Source organism: Helobdella robusta, assembly GCF_000326865.2.
Source record: "Helobdella robusta unplaced genomic scaffold HELROscaffold_69, whole genome shotgun sequence".
Lineage (NCBI taxonomy): Eukaryota > Metazoa > Annelida > Clitellata > Rhynchobdellida > Glossiphoniidae > Helobdella > Helobdella robusta.
This window is the reverse complement of record NW_008705394.1, coordinates 471,872-493,101: the sequence shown is the minus strand read 5'-3', so window position 1 is coordinate 493,101 and position 21,230 is coordinate 471,872. Positions and strand designations below refer to the sequence as shown.

The 21,230-nt window shown below is 30.9% G+C and overlaps 1 protein-coding gene across 1 annotated transcript; it reads right to left on the bottom strand.

Moving 5' to 3' along the window:
- Window positions 1-783: 783 nt before the first annotated feature.
- On the bottom strand, window positions 784-19,616 carry HELRODRAFT_89289 (hypothetical protein; the record flags this gene model as incomplete). The annotated part of the gene is made up of 10 exons (XM_009030472.1): window positions 784-1,048; window positions 5,195-5,345; window positions 7,707-7,788; window positions 8,685-8,770; window positions 8,878-8,967; window positions 11,055-11,157; window positions 12,176-12,248; window positions 15,595-15,690; window positions 16,512-16,715; window positions 19,522-19,616. 10 exons carry the CDS (start codon window positions 19,614-19,616, stop codon window positions 784-786), a joined length of 1,245 nt encoding a protein of 414 aa, XP_009028720.1.
- Between the last annotated feature and the right edge of the window lie 1,614 nt (window positions 19,617-21,230).

Genomic DNA, 21,230 nt, shown 5'->3' with positions numbered 1-21,230 from the left:
CGTTCAGGCGTTCAATCACTATGGTCTTCCTGACTCTATCCTTTAAGTAAAGCTTTTAACTCTGCTGTTCGTCTAGTTGCTCGTGCCCCTTTCTTTTCTCATATATCTCCATATCTTGTTCTCTTGCACTGGCTACCTATAAAATAGTCTTCTTGTCCTCGCTTTTTCTTAATTCGTGTTAAACACTCTTTTGCCAAATCTGCTTTTGCTTTTTCTGGTCCTTTTTTCTGGAACTCTCTACCTACTTTTCTGACTACTTCTCCATCACTTGCGAAGTTCAGAGCGGATCTCAAGACCCATCTGTTTTCAAAATTCATTGAGGAGCGCTGTTGAACATCGCGGAAATAACGCTTTATAAGCTAATTGATTGAATGATTGATTGATTGGATTAAGTTCGAAAACAAGCTATGTAGTTTGTGCTGGAAATTTAAGTGTTCTTGCTAATTGACGTTGAAGACGATATTTGAGATGCAATACGATTCTGACATTATTTATGATTAAAAATACCTTCATGTTGCTCCACACAACCAACGCATTTTTGCAGACTGCGCTTTTTTTCACCAAAAAGTGCAACACAACAATATATTGAATACAATACGTTTGCGTTGGTTAACTGAAGTAAACACAAGATGTATAGGAAAATAATTTCAATCTAGATTTTATTAAATAAAGGTTATATGGTTTATTTCAAAATATTAATTAACGAGGTGGCAAATTTAGACCATGAATAACTTTATTTGTTTAGACAATGCATCAAAACTTTTAACCCATAAAGTCATTTGCTTAGGCTATTACACAACCACTAAGATATTTGTCTTCATTGGAGTTCACTTTTATTTCAATTTCGTTTACCGGGGCAGGACATTTATCTTTCTTTTTTGAATCTTTAGATGATTCCATGTTCATATTTGAATTAACTTGAAAAGACTTGTAAATATCTGATGTCCAAATTTTTGGTTTGGGTAACTGATATGCATCAGCTGTTACAACGCCGTATGTGGCTTTTAGGTCTAATTCTTCTACTTTTGCAGGTATTTTGTGATGATAGCTGAAAAAAACACGAAGTTTGAAAATTTAATTTTATAGCAAGCTCAAAAATTAATAAGCGCGCACCTAATTCGCCTCTGAAGATGATGTCAATAAAATGTTGGAAAAAAAAGAAAAAAAGTTAACTAAGAGGAGATGCCCTACAAATCTACAATGCATTCTATGTACAATACAATACATATATATATATGTACGGTTGAAGATTACACCCCATTTTGCAGTTAGAAGATTTTTAAATAAAATTTCAACAACACGAAGCTGTTTTGTTTCAACTTTATTAAACTGTGAAGTTTGGCTGACGGCCGTTTCGGCTAATGCCATCGTCGGAGCCTAGATTGTAAAACCAAATGAGGAGTTAATAATATAAATTATAAGAAATAGTAAATAGAATATTAGATATTAAAATGAATAAATAAATGAATAACAACCTATATTTTAAAATTAACTCATTATATTGTTGAAAATAAAATAAACGAATAAATTTAAAAGAAAAATTATGAATAAAATTGTTTATGTATTATCGTAGTTGAAGTGTAGAAAGTTAGCATAGTGACAAGAAGTAATGCAGAAATTATGGGAAGTCGATAATAATATTTAATGATATGACAATTTATTGAAGAATTATTAGATATTTAACAATTGGATATAATATTATTTAGCAATAAATATGTATAAAGAAATATTAAGGCGTGGCAAATAATGAAGTTAGTGAACAAATTGTTTGAGTTTTATGGCGTGAAGAGACAAACGGATTGTTGTTAATGGTGCGTTCTTGTGCGTTATATTCGTATTTATATTTGGTGTGTAGTTGCTGTCTATTGATGACGTTTGGCAATTGAGGCAGTACAACGTCGCGATATTGAGTAAAAAGTTGTAAGACGTGGGCGAAATTGTCTGACTGCGTGTTGATTGTTGGTTGATTCTAACTGCAAAATGGGGTGCAATCTTCAACCGTACATGTTTCTCTGAGAACCTCATACCAAATTATATATATATATATATATATATATATATATATATATAACGTAGTATTTTTAGAAACGTGCCTGTCGTATTTATTATTAAAACATTTACCGCATGAATACTCTTAGCAATCATGCTAGAAACTAATTCAAACATTTTTGTATTTTTGTTTCAAATGAAGTAATAGCCAATAATTTGTAATAAAACTATTAATAATTTGAAACTAACTTGATTCGAATAAATTAACAAACATTATCATGATATATTTATTTCCAATGAAAAAAAACACTCGGCAAAAGCGACACGCCTTCGTTGAGTTTTTAAAATTTGAGCCCATGAAATTCAAGATAATAAGCTGTTTATATCCGTAGATGTCTCTAAACATAGGTATACATATCACATATGCTGATATAAACATATCATACAAACGCACCCATCCACACGCAAAAACACACATAAATACAGATATATTGATATTGATTCCAAAGATTATATATATATATATATGTATATATATATATATATATATATATATATATATATTTTTATCTTTTTATTTGGAATCCCTTAACAATGAAATCGTTTGCCATGAAATCGTTTACTTAAGCTATCACAAAACCGCTAAGATCCATATTAAAACATTGTTTACAGGGGAAAATATTCCAAAAAATTACAAATATTCTTTTTTGAATATTTAGATGATTTCTTGCTCAAATTCATATCAAGGTGATAATACTTGTAAATATTTGATGTCCAAAATTTTTGGTTTGGGTAACTGATATGCATAAGTTTTTACAACGCTATACGTGGTTTTTAGGTATAACTTCCACTTCTAAAGGTATTTTGTGATGATATCTGGAAAATAACACAAAATTTGACAGTTTGATAAACGAGGGATTTCTCAGTTGTTGGACTAAAATTGTGGAATAAACTTTCTTGCCATCTTCACCATCCTGCAGTTTCTAGCTTAGTTTCAAAGCGAATAAAAGACATATCTATTTCAGACAGTGATATTGATTTTAAAAAGCTGGATTTTTGTTTAAGAAACATGTGTAATTGGAAATTAAACTAGACGAAATTTTGTTTATCAATTAATTTTAATTTGGAATTATTCTATTTATCTACTTCAACTTTTTCTGCACATGTTTGAACGGCTTGTTGCATGATTTAAAGTGGGGTTTCGGAGTTGTTTGATTTACGTAAGCAACGTTTTTTTTATTAGTGTTCTTCTTCATTTTGCAGCTCTGACATACGCAGAAGTGCTTACATACCTTTCTTTTCTTTATTCCAACCTTCGTGTCACAAAGATTGTACTATCTATACCACACGACGTACATACACTGATATACATTCCATTTTAAAAACTCGAACGCATATAAAGGCAGCAATTTTTAAACTTAACAGAGAAAAACGTAATCTCAATCGTACAAAAATCGTAAAAAAAATTGAAGCACCGTTAGATTTAGCAGCACAGTTTGTTAAGGCACACATTGCTTTCTACTAAAACTATTCAACGAAACAGCTTACACAAAAGAGCTTCAACATGTTGATTTTAGCAATGTGTTCATCGACTTTGTATATGCATTTAGTTGAATAATCCAGCGTCTGTACAACACTCGATGTCCAAAATTTTTTTTTACTTTGTAGCCAACGTTATTGAACGTCTTAAATTTTGTTGAACAGATCTTGGCTACCAAATTTACTTATTGCCTGACAGAGATGTTTATGGCTGGGCTGACATTATCATATCAAGTTTGTCGTGAAAAATTATTTTTGCATTTTTTGGCAATTAAAAATTCAGGCCTCTTCCTGGTTGAAGTCATTTGAACTGTGCAGAAGCAAAGCAGCTTTACGTAGACTTGTAGTTTATCGACAAGCACCATAGTTTAAAATGTGCTATCAGTACCTAGAAAGGATAAGCTACAGTGACTATAGAAACATTATGTTTCTCTACTTTTTGTAAAAGTAAATGATGGATACATTTTTGAAATTTTGGGGTATTTCTATTGCTACTACATCTGTACATTCCTGTACGTTTGTAGAGTTTGACTGTCAACTCTCACTGCCAGCAGCATAAATTTAAGTAGGAAAGATATCAAGTTGTTATGTTACCAATGGTAAATTTTACACGGCGGCTAATGCTTTATTTAGTTGGGAAAACCGGGAGTTAATAACTGATTTGGATTAATTCCAGATGAACAATAGTTTTTATGAAGCTAACTGACAAGCAGTGAGGGTGTTATTAAAATTTTCAGTTCAGCAGCAACCGGACATATGTTGGTCACAACATTTGTCTGAATTTCTCTTGACTTTTTGCTTTATTTTTTTGTGATTTCGCTGTGCCAATATTCTACCAATGAAATATCTCCAATTGAATTATGAATTTCACAAAATAAATCCCGTGTTTGCATTTTTGTGAACTTGGCGCATTTTGAATGCTGGGTCCTTTAAATTTTTCCAGCTGCTGCACATCTACGTTCAAGTAAAACAGTATTACTTAAATTGGAGATGAATCCAAAACGTTTTCTTTTTAATTGGCAACCGAAAAAGTGCATTGGCAATGATAAACAACTTTTAATAACTAAATTTTGATTTGTTATTAAAAGCGTTGCATCGTTGAGTTCCTGGCGTGGAACGTACGAACGAAAGCACTCCAAGTGCTTCCATTTGTTCACAAGACATTACTTCAAGTTCTACAGTCAAATAAGATTTAGCATTAAAACCATCAGTTATATTAACTTGTTTGTTTTCAGGTTTTGTAAACTTTTCTTAATGATTCATTGAAAACAGTTATGATTGAAAGTATCTCGTTTAACGTTTTACATGCACCGGCGGGAATGACATGACACCTTGGAACTCGTCACACCACCACTCACCTAGTCACGTCACCAGTCATCGAACGGTTCTCTGCTTCATTCATTTGCCAGGCCGACCGACCGGCTTGTTTACATTTCAAAAATGCAAAGCCAACACCAGTCTTGTGTCTTTTCTCGTTGTTTAAGCTAATAAAAAAAATACAGCACGGCGCAAGTTGTGAAGCTAATTAGTCATTGAAAACATAACGTGATATATATTATATATATATATATATATATATATATATATATATATATATAGGGTCTATGAAAATCATAAATAGTATGTAGAAATTAATTCAAATCAATTTAATCCAAATAATACTAACATCAACCCGTTTTCCAACAAGCATTTGTCAAGTGTGCGATGAATAGTTGATCCAAGTTTTAGAAAAAATGAATTTGTTAAGAGATTCGCCTGAAATCCAGGACCATCAGTTGACAAATACAATTTGCCACGCTGCTCTGCTTTTGTGTAATCTGTCATGTTGCAAAAATTGATATGACTGAAGTGACTAATTTTTTATCGGAAGATAGATTTATATGATAGTGGTTACTCTTTATCTGAAGATAGATTTATATGATAGCGGTTACTATTATTTTATCTGAAGCTAGATTTATATGATGGTAGTTATTATTATTTTATCGGAAAATAGATTTATAAGATGGTGGTTACCATTCTGTTTGGCATGAAGGTTTGTTGGCAACATTAGAAAGTATGGGGACATCAGAAAAGCTGGTAAAAGTACTGAAAGGACTTTATGAAGAATCAAAAGTGTCGATAATAATAGGTACAGAACTTGGGGATTGTATAAAGGCAGACATTGGAAGCAGACAGGGCGATCCAATATCATCAATACTATTCATAGCATTGCTAGAAAGAGCAATAGAAAAAATGGAAAATTAGGAATTGGGTGGAATTGACATAGGAAGGAGAAGTCAAAAATCTCAAGTTTGTAGACGATATAGACCTTCTAGCTTCTAGTGAAGAAGGTCTACAGAAACTAATTGACCTAACACATGTTGGTGGAAAAGATCACGGGTTGCATATCAAAAAAGACAAAACGAAGGTGATGATTACGGAAAAAGGCAGAAACAATGCGGAATTACAATGCGAAATTTCAGATAGAATCAGAAAAACTCAAACAAGTAGACCGGTTTGTTTATCTTGGCAGTCTTATAGCCTCTGACAACAACTGCACCAAAAAAATTGACAGAAAGATAGCAATAGCCCATGGAATGTTCGCATCATTGAAGGAAATATAGAAAAGTGGAAATATATCTATAAAAACAAAGTTGAGAATGATAGAATCTTGTGTTTTTCCGAGCTTGCTCTATGCATGTGAGACATGGACAATAAAGAAAGAAAAAAGAATAAAGAAAAGAGACAAAGACAGATTGGAAGCATTCGAGATCAAATGTTACCAAAATTTGTTGGGAATCAGTTGGAGGTAGAAAGTAAAGAATGAAACCATCAAAAATCAACTTGGAGGACAGAAAAGTGTATATAATAAAGTCAGAGAAAGAAAATTGTGATTTTTTGGACACATTTGTAGAATGAGAAAAGACAGATTGATTAAGATGGTACTAATGAGGAAAAGTGATTGGAAGAAAAAAATTGGTAGACCTGCAAAGAAATGGATAGATGACATTACTGGTGTTGGTATTCTGAATTCAATAAAACTGGCCAAAGATAGAAAAGGTTTTTGGAAAGAAAAAAGAAAAAATAAAAGTAAAAAGCAAGCTTAGATGTACACCATCGGCCTCGACGGTCCCTCGAGGAACAAAGGAGGATCATTGATTGATTGATTGATCGATTGGTTACTACTATTTTATCTGAAAATAGGTTTATATGATGGCGGTTACTATTATTTTATCTGAAGATAGATTTATATGATGGTGGTTATTTTTTTATTCAAAGATAGTGCGTGACAAGATAGTGTGTACTCTCTCAATATACCGAAGTCTTGAGTTTAAATAGTTTAAATCATAACAAATCTTCCACAAACTTTTATGCAAATCCAATTTTCATCTTACATATACTATTATTTTATCTGAAGATAGATTTATATGATGGTGGTTATTTTTTTATTCAAAGATAGTGCATGACAAGATAGTGTGTACTCTCTCAATATACCGAAGTCTTGAGTTTAAATAGTTTAAATCTTAATAAATCTTCCACAAACTTTTATGCATATCCAATTTTCATCTTACATATACCATTAAAAATAAACGCATTTAATTCTACTTAGTTCAATCTGTACCATTTTTCAGTCTGTTCCAATGTCTGTATCTGGACTTTTTTTATTCCACGTGTGTCTCGTACAACTGCAGTTAGTAACAGTCAAATCCGTTTTCCAATTGTTACACTATTCATAACTCACTTATCTTTTTAGCTAAACTGCACTTTTGTCAACTTAGGTTGAAAAATTTAAACCATCTACGTAGCAAACTGAATAAAACTTTTTTGATAGTTCTAAAAACGTCAATTTTACAAATAAATGTCTAAAAACTTATCTTGAAACTTTCGCCGAGACGCTATCAATCACTAATGCTCACACAACATTACATAGCACACAAATAGTCGCTCGTATAATCAATTGAACATGCATTTGCTCATATGCAAGGAACATTTTATTCAAAGTTATAGTTAAGGTGGGTCAATTATAAATGATAAATTGTAAATTATTCAAACATGGAAAAACTTATACGTTTATAAAATATAACTTAATTCAAATAAATTCAAGAGTTTATAACAATTTATATAAAATTAAATTAGCAAAATATAATCACTACTGAAAATCATAGTATTTAAGATGAAAACCTATTTATTAAACAAACTTGATTTGCCTTCCTCTGCGTACTTAATTGCTTCCCCGCAATAGTCTTCACTGAGTTTCAATTCTCCGTAATAATTAAAGGCCTAAATGCATTAAAATAACATATTCAGTTGAAATATCAGTTCAGATAATTTTGCGATGAAGGTAAAAATGCAATAAGAATGACACATATTTCTCATCTTGTATTTTTGGTAATTTATTTCTAACAATATTTAGTTGTTTGGATTGTTTACAGTTCCGCTAAAAAATTTCAGGAAGTCATTGGTGTGTTCGCATTCAATATTTTTTAGTTTAACACCTGATCAGATATCATTTTTCAATTGTTTTAGAATTAGAGTTAAATGAAGTACAATTTACAAAAAAATACAAAATATGAATATGGCATCAAATAAGCTGCGAGTAGTGAAAAAACGAAAAACAATTCTCGATACTGAAATAAGAGATGCAGAAAGGAGAGCGGACACACAATTCAGCCGTCATCTGCAGACACTTAGAAACTTTATCACATGAAGATGGTATAGCTGCAAAATATATACTTGAAACATACAGTTACGAAGATTTATTTGGCAAAATGAAGCTATAAGAACCCAATCGGTTGTTGTGTGAGGTTGAAGTGTAATAGAATGTTATAGAACATTTTTTGTGCAGATGACTCAAAGACCGGATAGCTATACGAAAAAAATTGAACATACAGCCAAACGAACGCCATTTTGAATTCTGTTGAGCAGGGAGTCATACGATGAAAATCTAAATAGTTGAAACAGGATGGGCTAATATGAGCCAATATATCGTACATATTGCAATATACATGCATCGTTTCCAATAATTTCAACCTGCTTGCAGCAAATAAGGTAACTGCACGCACACACAAACACACGTGCACACACACGCGCGCACGTAAATTATATCAACAGTTCGTTCCGAATGACAACTTATAATATAAAATTTTTAATAAAAACAATATGAAAAAAAAACATACGCCAGCCATGTATATGTCACATTTGAACTGCAGGTATAACTTCCACTTCAAAAAAAGTTTATGATTCAAGTTTGAAAATAGATCAACTGAAAAAATAAAACATAAAAGTAAAAACAATTGCAATTATTTTCGAGCATTGTTAAGTAGTTGAAAAATGTATGAACAGTGATATGCAACAAAATCGTTCGCTCACCAGCCTTTTTGAAAATCTGCGAAGTTTCATACGATAGAGATGCAATCAATTCCGGCTTATGTTTCATTTCTATAGATCTTGCCAGTGAAACTTCAAATGTACAAAAAATTAACGTTATTTTACCCCAGTATAAAATAGCAAATGTTAATTTCTCGGTTGTAAATTTGTTTTTTTGTTCAAGTGTACTGTTATTAAACAATAAGAAAAAGAATTCAACAAGAGGCGTCAAGAGGTACTGCAGCGGCTTCACTTGACCGCGGTGGATACACGACAGTCACTTGTCATATGTATGTATATATATATACGATTCCACAAGAAATTAAAGATTGTAACACTTTGCATCTTTTTAAAAATAAACTGAAAAATTTTTTAATTACGAAAAGTTCTGTTTTTCAAGGATAATAATGTATATGTATATATATGTATATAAGTGTGTACATATTTCATTAACATTGATACATTTTCTCCTATTGACAATTTTATTTTATCATTGAGAAGCAATTTTGAGCTGCACGGTGGCCGAGCCCACAAGAATTAATTTTCTTTTTTTGGTCTCCGAATCATTCATGCTTTTGTTTTGTTTGATTGAATAAAAGTGATTTGATTTGATTTGATATATATATATATATATATATATATATATATATATATATATATATATATATATATATATATATATATATGTTGGTAATAGACCATAATTTTTACAATATTCTATAAATTCTACCGAATGTTTGGCGATTTTTACAATATTCTATAAATTCTACCGAATGTTTGGCGTTTTTACAATATTCTATAAATTCTACCGAATGTTTGGCGTTCTATAAATTCTACCGAATGTTTGGCAAATGTTATATATATATATATACATATATATACATATATATATATATATATATATATATATATATATATATATATATATATATATATATATATGGCTTCAGACAGTCTGTCGTATATACAGTTATTAAGAAACATCACCGCATTTTCCGCATTGTTGAGTTTGTAAGTTTTTCAATTTTTAGAATTGTTATATGATAAAAATAAGATATGAAATATTGGATAAGAATCTTTGTAAGAATCTTTGTTATGAATGTGATAGAGTTTGTGCACCAGACAAATTATGTTTTGCTTGCAAGGCTGTTGATCACTCAAAGTGTGGTTTATTTATTTAATGAAATAGTCAAACTATCTAATTACTGATGAAGTTTTAATAATTGCTTGGGTATAACTAAATAGGAATAAGCAAAAGGTTTCAATGACATTAAGAATAAACAAGACAAGAAGCAGTGGATATAGCACTAACAGAATCACAGGAAGGGTATAACAAATTATTAGACACCATGAAGGAAAAAAATGTTAAGAATGCAGAAAATAACTCAGGCGGTATTAAACAAAAGAAAAATGGTGACAGAAACTTTAGGAAATTTTAAAAATAATCGGATTAATATGGTTTAAAAAGAGTTTTTGAAACGAGTAAAAGTGGTAAATAAAGAAGTACAATCAGCATGCAAAAATATTGAAAAAAGATGCAAAGATATTAAAAAGATATATGCAACGCGGTGGAGAGGACAAACAATACCATATAAAAATAAGAGAACCATGTCCAAAATGATGAAATGCGATGACCAAAAAATGTTATCCAAGATTATTGCCGCATAAAGATGGAAGAACATGTGGGCGTTGTTTGAAGTCGGATGGAGAAAATTAATTTTCTCCATTATTTTTTTTTTAATTTTTAATTTATTTAATTAATTAATTAATTTAATTACTTTTATTTATTTATTTTTAATTTTCCGTTGTGAATTCAACAAGTGTGAATGATTTTAAATCGAAATTAGATGCATTTTTCGAAAAATCTGATTTGAAGTACGACTGAGAAAAAGAGCTTCGATTGAATGTGCGTACTGTGAGAGACACTAAAAACATTCAATTTTTTTCTTTTCCTTCAAACATTTACCGTTGTTGTTCAATCATTCGAAATTGCAAATATTGTTTTTTCACATTTATGTTGTTAACAAATGCATCAGAAAAACGTGTTGGTATATGGAACGCAAAACTTGGCATTTAGAACTACAAACTGAGTGACAAAATAAAACCTTCAATCAGATGTTAATGTGCTTCATCAATACAAAACAATAAGAAGGCGTTGTTTGTTAAGTAAGATTAATAACCTTCTTGAGCCTCGCCTAAACATTGCAAATAATAGGCTTCCAAAACATTGTCATCCAAATCTGAAAATTGTTCTGCATTTCGTTTAAGATTGCTTTTTGTAATCTGAAAATAAAAATTGTAGCACCAAGTAGCCTAGTGTAGCCTACAAAAAATTCATAAGCGCAAGACTGGATTGAAACACTGAGTTTATTTAGCTACATAGAAGGAAGAAAGTCATGTTGCACAACATCAAACGCCTTAGCTATATACACAAGCATAATCGTTCGAATCAAGAATATTTAGGTCATAACCGTTTAATAATTTTCACGAAAACCATTTATTTCAATCATTGAAAACAAAAATTATTCAAAACATTCAATTGTTCAAAACCAAAATGCTCAACGGGGGCCTGCTCTGTCTGCCAGTTCATTTCAAAATTTTAAAACGATGATTATTAGTTTAAGTCTTCAAGTGGCCTTTATAAAAAAAAAAAACTTAAAATAGCACAGCCCATTTTTTAAAACATTTGATAACATCAGAACACGGGTGATTTATAACTATTACTTAATTGCCATGGTGGAAACATCGAAAGTTTAAAAAGTTTACTGAGTCTGTAATGTAGGAGGCCCTATGAATTCAATAACACTCTTTAAAAAGATTTAAAAAACAATTAATTCTATTAAAAGTTATTTGTTTTTTAAACTTTTTAATCACTAGTCGCTAATGGTTTTAAGAGAACCCTTAAATTTTCGACGTCAGCCGTATATAAAATTAAAAGGCATTTATTGTTGAAGCTTGAAATTTATTCACCAGACCATTAAAAATTAGAAAAACCTTCAAGCAATCACTGCATGGTACCGTGAAATTTTTTTTGGCCGAAGCATATATTAATATATATTATTAATTTATTATTTAAATAAAATAATTAAATCAGTAAATACGTTTATCCTAATAATTTCAGCTACGGGTGCATCAGAATTCGGTTAAAATTGGCAAGGGTCGGTTATTGCAAGATGAAACAGAAAGCAAATATATATAAAGAAGGGAGAAAATGCAAAGATTAAGAGAAAAATCTTTATTATTATGATCCCGTACATTGAAAATCGTTATAAATTAATTAATAAGTTCAAAAGTAACAAACTTTTACAAAAAGGAAAATTCCAGCGGCAGTTTTCAGCGATTTGAAAACTTCCAATGCATCGTTATCCTTAAGACTGCAGGTAGAATATGTGTTATGTTTAAAAAAATTTTGTCACAACTATTTGTTCAAATTTAAACAAGAAAAAAGTTAAATTATTTACAATTACACTCGATGGCAATTTTGTTGTAAAAGGAGCTAAAAGGTGTAGGGAAGTTTTTCACCAGAGCCTCTCTAAATCATTCACCCAAACATCCATTATATAAGGAGTCCTCCTTGCTGGGTTAATTTGAGGAAACAGTGGTGAAGCTTGACAGCTTTGACGAGAGGCAGTCAAAATTTTGAAAATTAGGAAATTCTTTGAAAAATTTTAAAAAAAGGCAAAGATTTGTGGCAGTGAGCAAAAAATTAGGCTGGCAACGTTTTTTTGCTAATTACGTCAATTTTAGGTCGATTTAGTACATCAAACGATGTTTTTTTCTGTGCCAAAGCTGAGTTTTACTGATTTACTCAAACTCATCAGTGAGAACAACTTCAATGGACTCGATCATCAATCCATCCAGCCTTCTAACGGATCTACAATTCTACATATTACAATCTGGAAACCAACTCGACAAATTTATGGAACCTAACTCACATTCTCTCATGTTTCAACCAGACATCTCGGACGATAGTAATGTTCGCAACAGTTTCAGCGATGGTGAAACATATCTAACGGGTAGTGTGGAGTCAATAATGTCAAACCAGCTGAACATTTGATGAACAAACTACTAATTTTATTTTAATAAATTATTTTAATGAAATTATCTTGAAAATTAAATTAATTTTTTAATTTTAAATTAACTTGAAAATTAACTTCAAAAGTCAGCCAGATTTGATTAGATAATTTTATTTTATATAAAATGAAATAAAATAACGTTGTTGCCCGTTTTGTGCACACGTCTAAAAATCACCTTCAAATAGACGTAAACGGTATTGAAAACAGTAAAAAAACAGCCAAAAATTTAGTACGTGCATTTTAAATTATTTATAGATTTGATTAGATAATTCTATCCCCTATTATATGATATAAAACAAGGCTATTGCCATTTTATCTTCTACGAATGGATATAAAAGACGCTATTTACACCACAAGAAATGCCGTTGAAACCATCACTCGCGACAGTATCATTAAATAGACAATATGGGTTACAATAACTAGGAATCTACCAAAAATCTATTTATGTGTATTTTAAAAAATATTTACAGATTTGATTATATAATTTCATTCTCCATGAAAAATGAAACAACTCATTTGCACGCTGTGTGCACATTTTTAAAGACTTTGTTGGATGAATAGACGTTACAGGTAACGATAATTTTAAAAATCAGTCAAAAATTTATTTACATGTGCATTTCACAGATACTCTTAGATTTGATAAGATTAGTTTATACTCCATTTAAATGCCTTTGGAATAGTTATTCAAGTATTTCAAAAAGATGAAATTGGTAACGATACATTAAAGAATCCACCAAAAAACAAAAAGTGCAATAGCATCTTTTACATGTATATATTTTGACAGATAATGAAATTATATTATCAAAGTTACAAGTATTTTAACAAATGCACCAATAAATGAACTTTCGGCGTTAGCGATATCGTCTATATAAAGATTCTTGAGTGACGATGAATTCATCAAATCAACTGCAAAATCAACGTTATTTTTGCTACTGCTTTTGTGCCCGAAACGTGCAACTGAGTATTTTTGATATCATTGACAAATAAATGAATTTTTTTCTGGTTTTCAAAGTTATCGTTAGCGTTACAGCCTTTTCAAAAAAACGTGTAATGGCGTTGTTATAAGTCAAAATATAGAAGATGAAATTATTTAATCAAAATAATAAATGTCATTGAAATGCACACATAAATGGATTGTTGTCTATTCTTTAAGTTTTCGCTACCCGTTGCGTCAATTTGGAGATTCATGGGTGATGCGTTCAATCAAACATATGGGGTTGTTCACGAAACGGGTATTAGTGTTGTTTTATAACAATTAAAAAAATATTTATTCAAATCTATAAATATATTTGAAATACATACATAAATGGATTTTTGGTTATTTTTTAAAGTCTTCGTTGCCGGTGACGCAAATTTGAAGATTTGTGACGTGTTAAATCAAATTTTTGAGGGCGTTTACTTAACTGACAGCGGCGTTTTTTTTTAATTTGAGAATTTAAAGATTCATGAAAAACGCACTCAGCTAAATTTTTGGGAGTGTGCACGAAACGGAAAATAGCGTTGTTTTACACGATAATTTGGAAGGTAAAATTTTCTATTGAAAAGAATAAGTATCTATGAAAGGACAAGGACATTTTGGAAAAAGCACAACGGAGAGCAACAAAAATGATCAGAGGACTTAAAAATCTTAACTTCAAAGATAGGTTGAAAGAGTGTGGATTGACAACACTGGAAACAAATGCAGAGGAGATCTGATACAGGCATACAGATTGATTACCAAGAAAGAAGAAACACCATTTACCAGATTTTTTCAACTGGAGAATAGAATATGATTACGAGGCCACAGATATAAGCTCTCAAAAAAAAAGAAAGTGCCGTCAAGCAAAGATTCTTCCGCAGTAGAGTGGCAAACACCTGGAATGATCTGACTGATGAGAGAGTCTCCGCGGAATCAATCAACAGTTTCAAGATCAAGCTAGGAAAATTAGTATAAGACACTTATCTCGCAGTGGTTCTCACACAGGTTCTAATCTTCTGAATCAATTTAAACCATATATGTTATGAAATGCATACATAAACTGGTATTTAGCAATTTTTTTTAAATTCTCGTTACCGATTACGTCTAATGACGGTGATGTTGTTCAACAACATTTTTTTGGTTGTGTACAATTTGTCATCTCGATAAAATTAATATGTGAAGAGAAACAAATAATGATTAGCAACAATTAATTTTTCATTTCAAAAAACATTTAAATATTACAAGTTTCATTGGATTTGTCATATTCTGCCTTTTAGATATGCTTTACTGTCGCTGGCTTTATTAATTTAATTTGTAATAAATTACAATTAATTTGTTAGATTATTGAAAATTTTAAAGGGAGATAAAGATTTGAGGTAGTGAGGCAAATAATTAGGCTGGCAGCGTTTTTTTTTTGTTAATTACGTCAACTTTGGTTCATTTAGTACATCAAACTTGTTTTTTTTTCTGTGCAAAAACTGAGTTTTACTGATTTACTCAAACTCATCAGTGGGAAACGTTTATAATGGTGCAGGCAAGCTAATAAAATTATAGTCACAAGTTATAACATAAAAAGTAAACGATGTATTTGTAAATTCGGCTAAAACCGCCGGCCGGATTTGAAAAAATCCGGTAGGGCTCTAAAAAAAATTCAGGCTAATATTAAAATCATTATAAAAACCTTACTTGCTTTTAACAGAAATAGCCGCCGCATGTTTTGAGTACCATATTGCCACAGAATAGAGCATAGATAGACATTCAAATAAGCTATCACTCTGCTGGCTTAATTTAAGAAAAAAGCTGATTTATGTTATAATGATTTCAATTATGACGATTAAAACGATGAAAATGATTTTAGGAATAGCAAGAATAAATCATCTCATAATGAATTTTCGAAACACTGTAACTAAATTTACAACTTGTCATTTTGAACGTTATAAGTTTATTTATTATTTGTTAACAGAGCACTAAAACAACTGAATCTATTAAAATAAAAAAATAAAATTGTAAGCTAATATAGCACTATTTCATGGATATGTTTCAACAAACGCAAATGCAAATAGAGCAGAAAAAAAAATAACCTGTAAATAAAAAAAATGGCCATGGCTATTCGTCTCAACTCCTATCATCTTAAAAATAGCTATCTTTTAAACTATATATATATATATATATATATATATATATATATATATTGGGTTTAGACTATCATAAATACAATTATTTATAAAGATCACTGCGTTTTCGGCAACGTACACACAAACACACGAAAACGCAGTGATCTTTACAAATAATTGTATTTTTGATCTTTGTAAATAATTGTATTTATGATAGTCTAAACCCAAAATTTCTATCAAGGACATGGACTAAATGCGTCGTCACTGATGAAAGTGACGTTAACTCTAATCTCAATAATGAACTTAGAGAAAAAAATGCCGAAAACGCAGTAATCTTTATAAATAATTGTATATATATATATGTGTGTGTGTGTGTGTGTATGTGTGTATGTATGTATGTATGTGTGTGTGTGTGTGTGTGTGTGTGTGTGTGTGTGTGTGTGTGTGTGTGTGTGTGGTTTGTGTGTGTGAAATAAAAAGCAAAAATACCAAAATGAAATGTTGTAAACAGAATTGGACCACTTGTAATTAACAATGTAGCGCAATTGGCTTTCTTCTTGCTGATCATCCAACGAATAGATGAATCCATGTAACAAGGAAAGATAATTATCAAGCGATTCATTAACAATATCTATTTGATTGTACGGGTCTTTTAATCGTTCTAACAATTCAATCCGACTTTTTCTCACTTCACTGTAAGAAATATTTTCATTTAATGACATACCCACTAACAATGAACCAAAATCGTTGCAATTGTTATATACAGCAATAAATCATTATAAATGGTTATAATGAAAATTCTTTTATTTGTCTAAAATAATTATCAAAATAAACAGAAATAAAAATAGTCTATGAAGCTCGTCACACAATTAAAAAGAGTACATCAAGAAATAAAAGTAAAAATTAGGTTCTGAGAGTATTTGGAGTTAAAATTCTTTCGATTTGACGAAGTTTCTTTCGTGGCATACCGTCAACTCCAGTATTTCGATCGTGTTACCCTGTCGGAGTGCAATATCGGGACGAAGCGATTTGAATAAAGATGATATGGAGAGGTAGTTTTCTGTTTGTGACTTATGTCGGGAAAAATTAAAACATCAGGATTGGCTTGAGATTCAACTTCCTCTAAAATTATTGATAAAATTTTGTTGTGGCGTGTTGTGTGTGTATCTCTTGAGGACCAGGATGGAGGAGCCACAATTAGATAGCACGTGTTTGTTTGATTGGATTGCGCTGCAGAGCGGAGACAAAGCTCATACCTCATCTGGAAAGAGTGACACTTGTAAAAAGTTACTGAATCAATCGCTTCCTCACAAATTTGAACAAAACCTCTGAGAGATTGGCGGTTGATCAAGACATCGAAAAATGTAGACCCCGGAAATTTTATCTTTTATTGCATTCATTATTTGTCCCTGACATTTGAGCAGCGACAAGTGCATAGTCAGCTTTTGACTTTTCAGGACTTCGAAGAATTTGCAATTTCCATTGGGGCGAAGTGTTAAGCTCATCAACAGTGGATATTAAAAATTTGAGTTTTTTTTATTAGTAGTTCTTTAGCTTTTCAGTTGTTTCCATCAAAGTCGTACATCTTGCCAAGGTATTCAAAATGACCATTAAGTTCGACAAAGGAATTGGTTTGTCTTCAATAGACAGTGCTGGTAGAAACTGTTCATAACTTCCATTCCTTTTCTCATACCAAAAGCGCAGCACTTGTCTATCCTCAAGGTCATTCCGGTTGCGTGGCACCAGGCTAAATTTAATTCAATTAATTTTTAAGCTCCGTCTGATGATAGCTGTGTCATATGCCAGGCATTGGTTTTTAAGTTGCTGGTACTCTGTGATTTTAATCAATTTTATCAGTGGATTGAAACACAAGTTGAAAATTACTGGGAAAATTGTAAAACAATACGTCTAAAGGAAATAGTAATTAGACTTGCACACTCTGCTAAAGATACAAAATAGTTGGCATACATAAATTTAGTTGTTGTTTATTTGGGATGGGATATGGGGATAGCTCAAAGCATATTGAATAAGGCTGTAGCTAATTTCTCCGAACGCATCACATAGATCGAGCAGGGTAACAAATCGTTTTTTTGTGTCTTTTGGCGTCTTAAAGCATGTGAGACTGCAATTGGGAGTGTTCGGTTGAGCCATTAACCTTTAGGTGAAAACCTTTTTCAATGTCTTAGTTTTTCAAGGAGTTAACATTGAAAAAACTATAAGTTCTGTTGTTCTTAAATTTTGAGTAATAAGTCAGAAGTTAGATGGGATCACCTATTTTATAAATCAAGATAAAATGACCTAGCCCTTTTTCCAAAAAGAGAAGATTTTGGATGATGATGATCAGCAATAATATCATTATTTGTAAAAAATAGTTCATAGTATTGGACATATTTTACATGGAATGATCGATATTTGGTCTAAATGGCACGGTGACGATTTCGATTTGTTGCTTCTGATGATTGACAATACTTCAGGATAAATGTGCGGACAAAAAAAACAACAAACAACAACAACAATAATAATAATAATGTCATTTTATATAGCGCTATGACAAGCGACTGAGGCGCATAAAATCACAAAGAATAGACTGATATGTTCAAATACACAAGCATCAACAATTCCAGTTTACAGTGTATAAATAAATGTATTAAGGTAACCAGGGTAGATCTATTTAAACACAATTCAATTCGATTTAACAAAATTTAACCAAAGTCCTAGTATGATCATATATATATAAATTATTATCTATTGTAAATTTCAATAACCATGTTCTATAATTTTATAAAATTATGAATAATTCTAAAAGTTTGTTGTAGTTCGTTGGTATTAACTGAGTTTTTTCATGATACATTTTACTCCATTTGAAACCATCCATTTATCAATGGCAACTAAGCAATCCAGCAATCTAACAGTCAAAACATCAAACAAACCAGTCGCAGCCCTTCTGATCACCTGAAGGCAAAACTTTTGAAAACAAATTCATTGATAGTCTAACACGTATAGAGAAGCGACCCTAAAAAAGACCCTTGTATTGTGGTACATATCTCTTTATATATGTATATATATATATAATATATATATTTATATATATATATTTTTTATAATTATCAGTGTCGCACTGTTTATTCCCTTATTTGTTAATTTATTGTTAACTTTCTTGCCCATTCCAGCATGAATTGTGTAGCAGTGACATATAAATTAATAAATTGCTTTAAACAGAAAATTAAAATAAATCATCATTTACTTCAACAAAAATCACAAACAAACGGCATTTTGCAATACATTTTATATCCAATTAAAACTGCCTTAAATGATAGACTTTGATCAACTTCATAAAAAAACATTCTTCGAGTTTTAGACAATTGAAGTGAAAGCAGATAAACCAAAAATTATGTATATAACTACAGAATTCAATAACAAGATATAACATATCAATGATGAAAAAGAATAACTTAAAAATAATTTAAAACTAAATTTTTCACAGAAAACGTTTTTTAACCTGCAAACGTTTATGGAATCATTACCACGTGTTACAGAACCAAGTTCAAATGTTGTAAACTCTGTAGACTTCATATAATTTCTATGGAACCACATTCTGCAAAATTTTTTCAAAGTTTTATGATTTATAAGTGTTCGAAGGGGTATCTTTTGTTATGTCACAAGTCATTTAATAATAACATAATGTTATAATACTCGCTGTCGTAACCGATTTACGATGCGACGGGTTCAAATCTTCGATTGAATAAAATACTCCAAACAGTTATTAGTTATTAAACTTTATTTACAGAAGAAATCAACTAATTGTTTATTTCCAGCAAATTCAAACTAACGCAACAATTAACTTTTAAATTGTTCAAAATCTATCGCTATGACAACGTCAACAGACAAATCAAATATCGCTTTAAATTATTCACCGAATCGCTATTCACAAAATCACGAATTTCACTAATCACGGATTTCACTAATCGCTAATCTTCTTGCGACGTGCGCTTATATACTCTTCGCAAGCGTCGTTTCTAGATTCTTCTAGATGGTCCGATTCTAGCATACTCTAGAATGCTCCAGTCACTAGAACATTGTAGAATACGCTAGAATCTAGTGCGTTCGGTAGCACGGTTATAACAATAATAACCCTATTATTATGCAGGGTTGTATATTTGAAAGTTAGCTTCAATGAATATTGTGCGTTGAATTAGTTTGTATTTGCTTTATGTAGACAATGGTGGTAATGAAACGTTGTAGGTTGAAGATATAGACAAAGTAAACGCTGTGGATTCTTATATTGGTAGTTTCTTTAATGATGGTAACGATGTTTCATAATGACATTAAAATTTTATAAACATCTTGTAAAGGAAATAAAAAAATAACAAACGTCAGTTTATGAAAAAATTAACAAAACTAATACATTTAAGGCAGCAGGTCTGGATGGTCTATTTTCAAGAATTCTTGTAGAAAGTGCTGGATCTGTAAGTGAATATCTCAGTTTTTTAATTAATATTTCTTTAAATTCCAGGTTTTTGCAAAACAAATAGAAATTAAGCAATGTGGAACCTATTTTTAAAAAGGGATCAAGATTTTGCCTCAACAATTATCGTCCAGTCTCATTATGACATAAAAAGTTTTAAAATTTTTGTTGAAGAATCACTGTTGCTAAATTTCAAGAATAAAAATTTGTTAATCCATTTCAATACGGATTTATGATGGGTAAATCAACAACTCTGCAAATGTTAAGCATATTAGATAATTGGTCTATAGCAGTTGGTAGAGGGATGGATGTCGATGTCCTCTACACAAATTTCGAAAACGCCTCTGAAAAAGTGTCGCATCAGAAATTGATTCAAAAACTACAGTAATGTTATATGGGGTAAATAATCAATTAATTATCTGGATCAGTGAGTATTTGCAGAACAGAAAATTTTCAGTAGTTGTTAAGAATGTTCGTTTGGAGTGGCAAATTATGCGTAGTGGGGTTAAGACCTATTTTATTCATCATTTAAATTAATGATTTTTTTAACGTTAGTTCTGTTAGTGAATGTGTTAAATTTTTCTGTTTGCTGATGATGCAGAATTGTACAAACGAACCAAATAACAGGATGATGAAAAAATTATCCAGAATGTTTTAAGTTTAATGGTCAAATGATGTAAAAATAATGACGTTAGGTTGAACGTGAAGAACCATGTTAGTATGAGGGTTGTAAAAAAAAATGG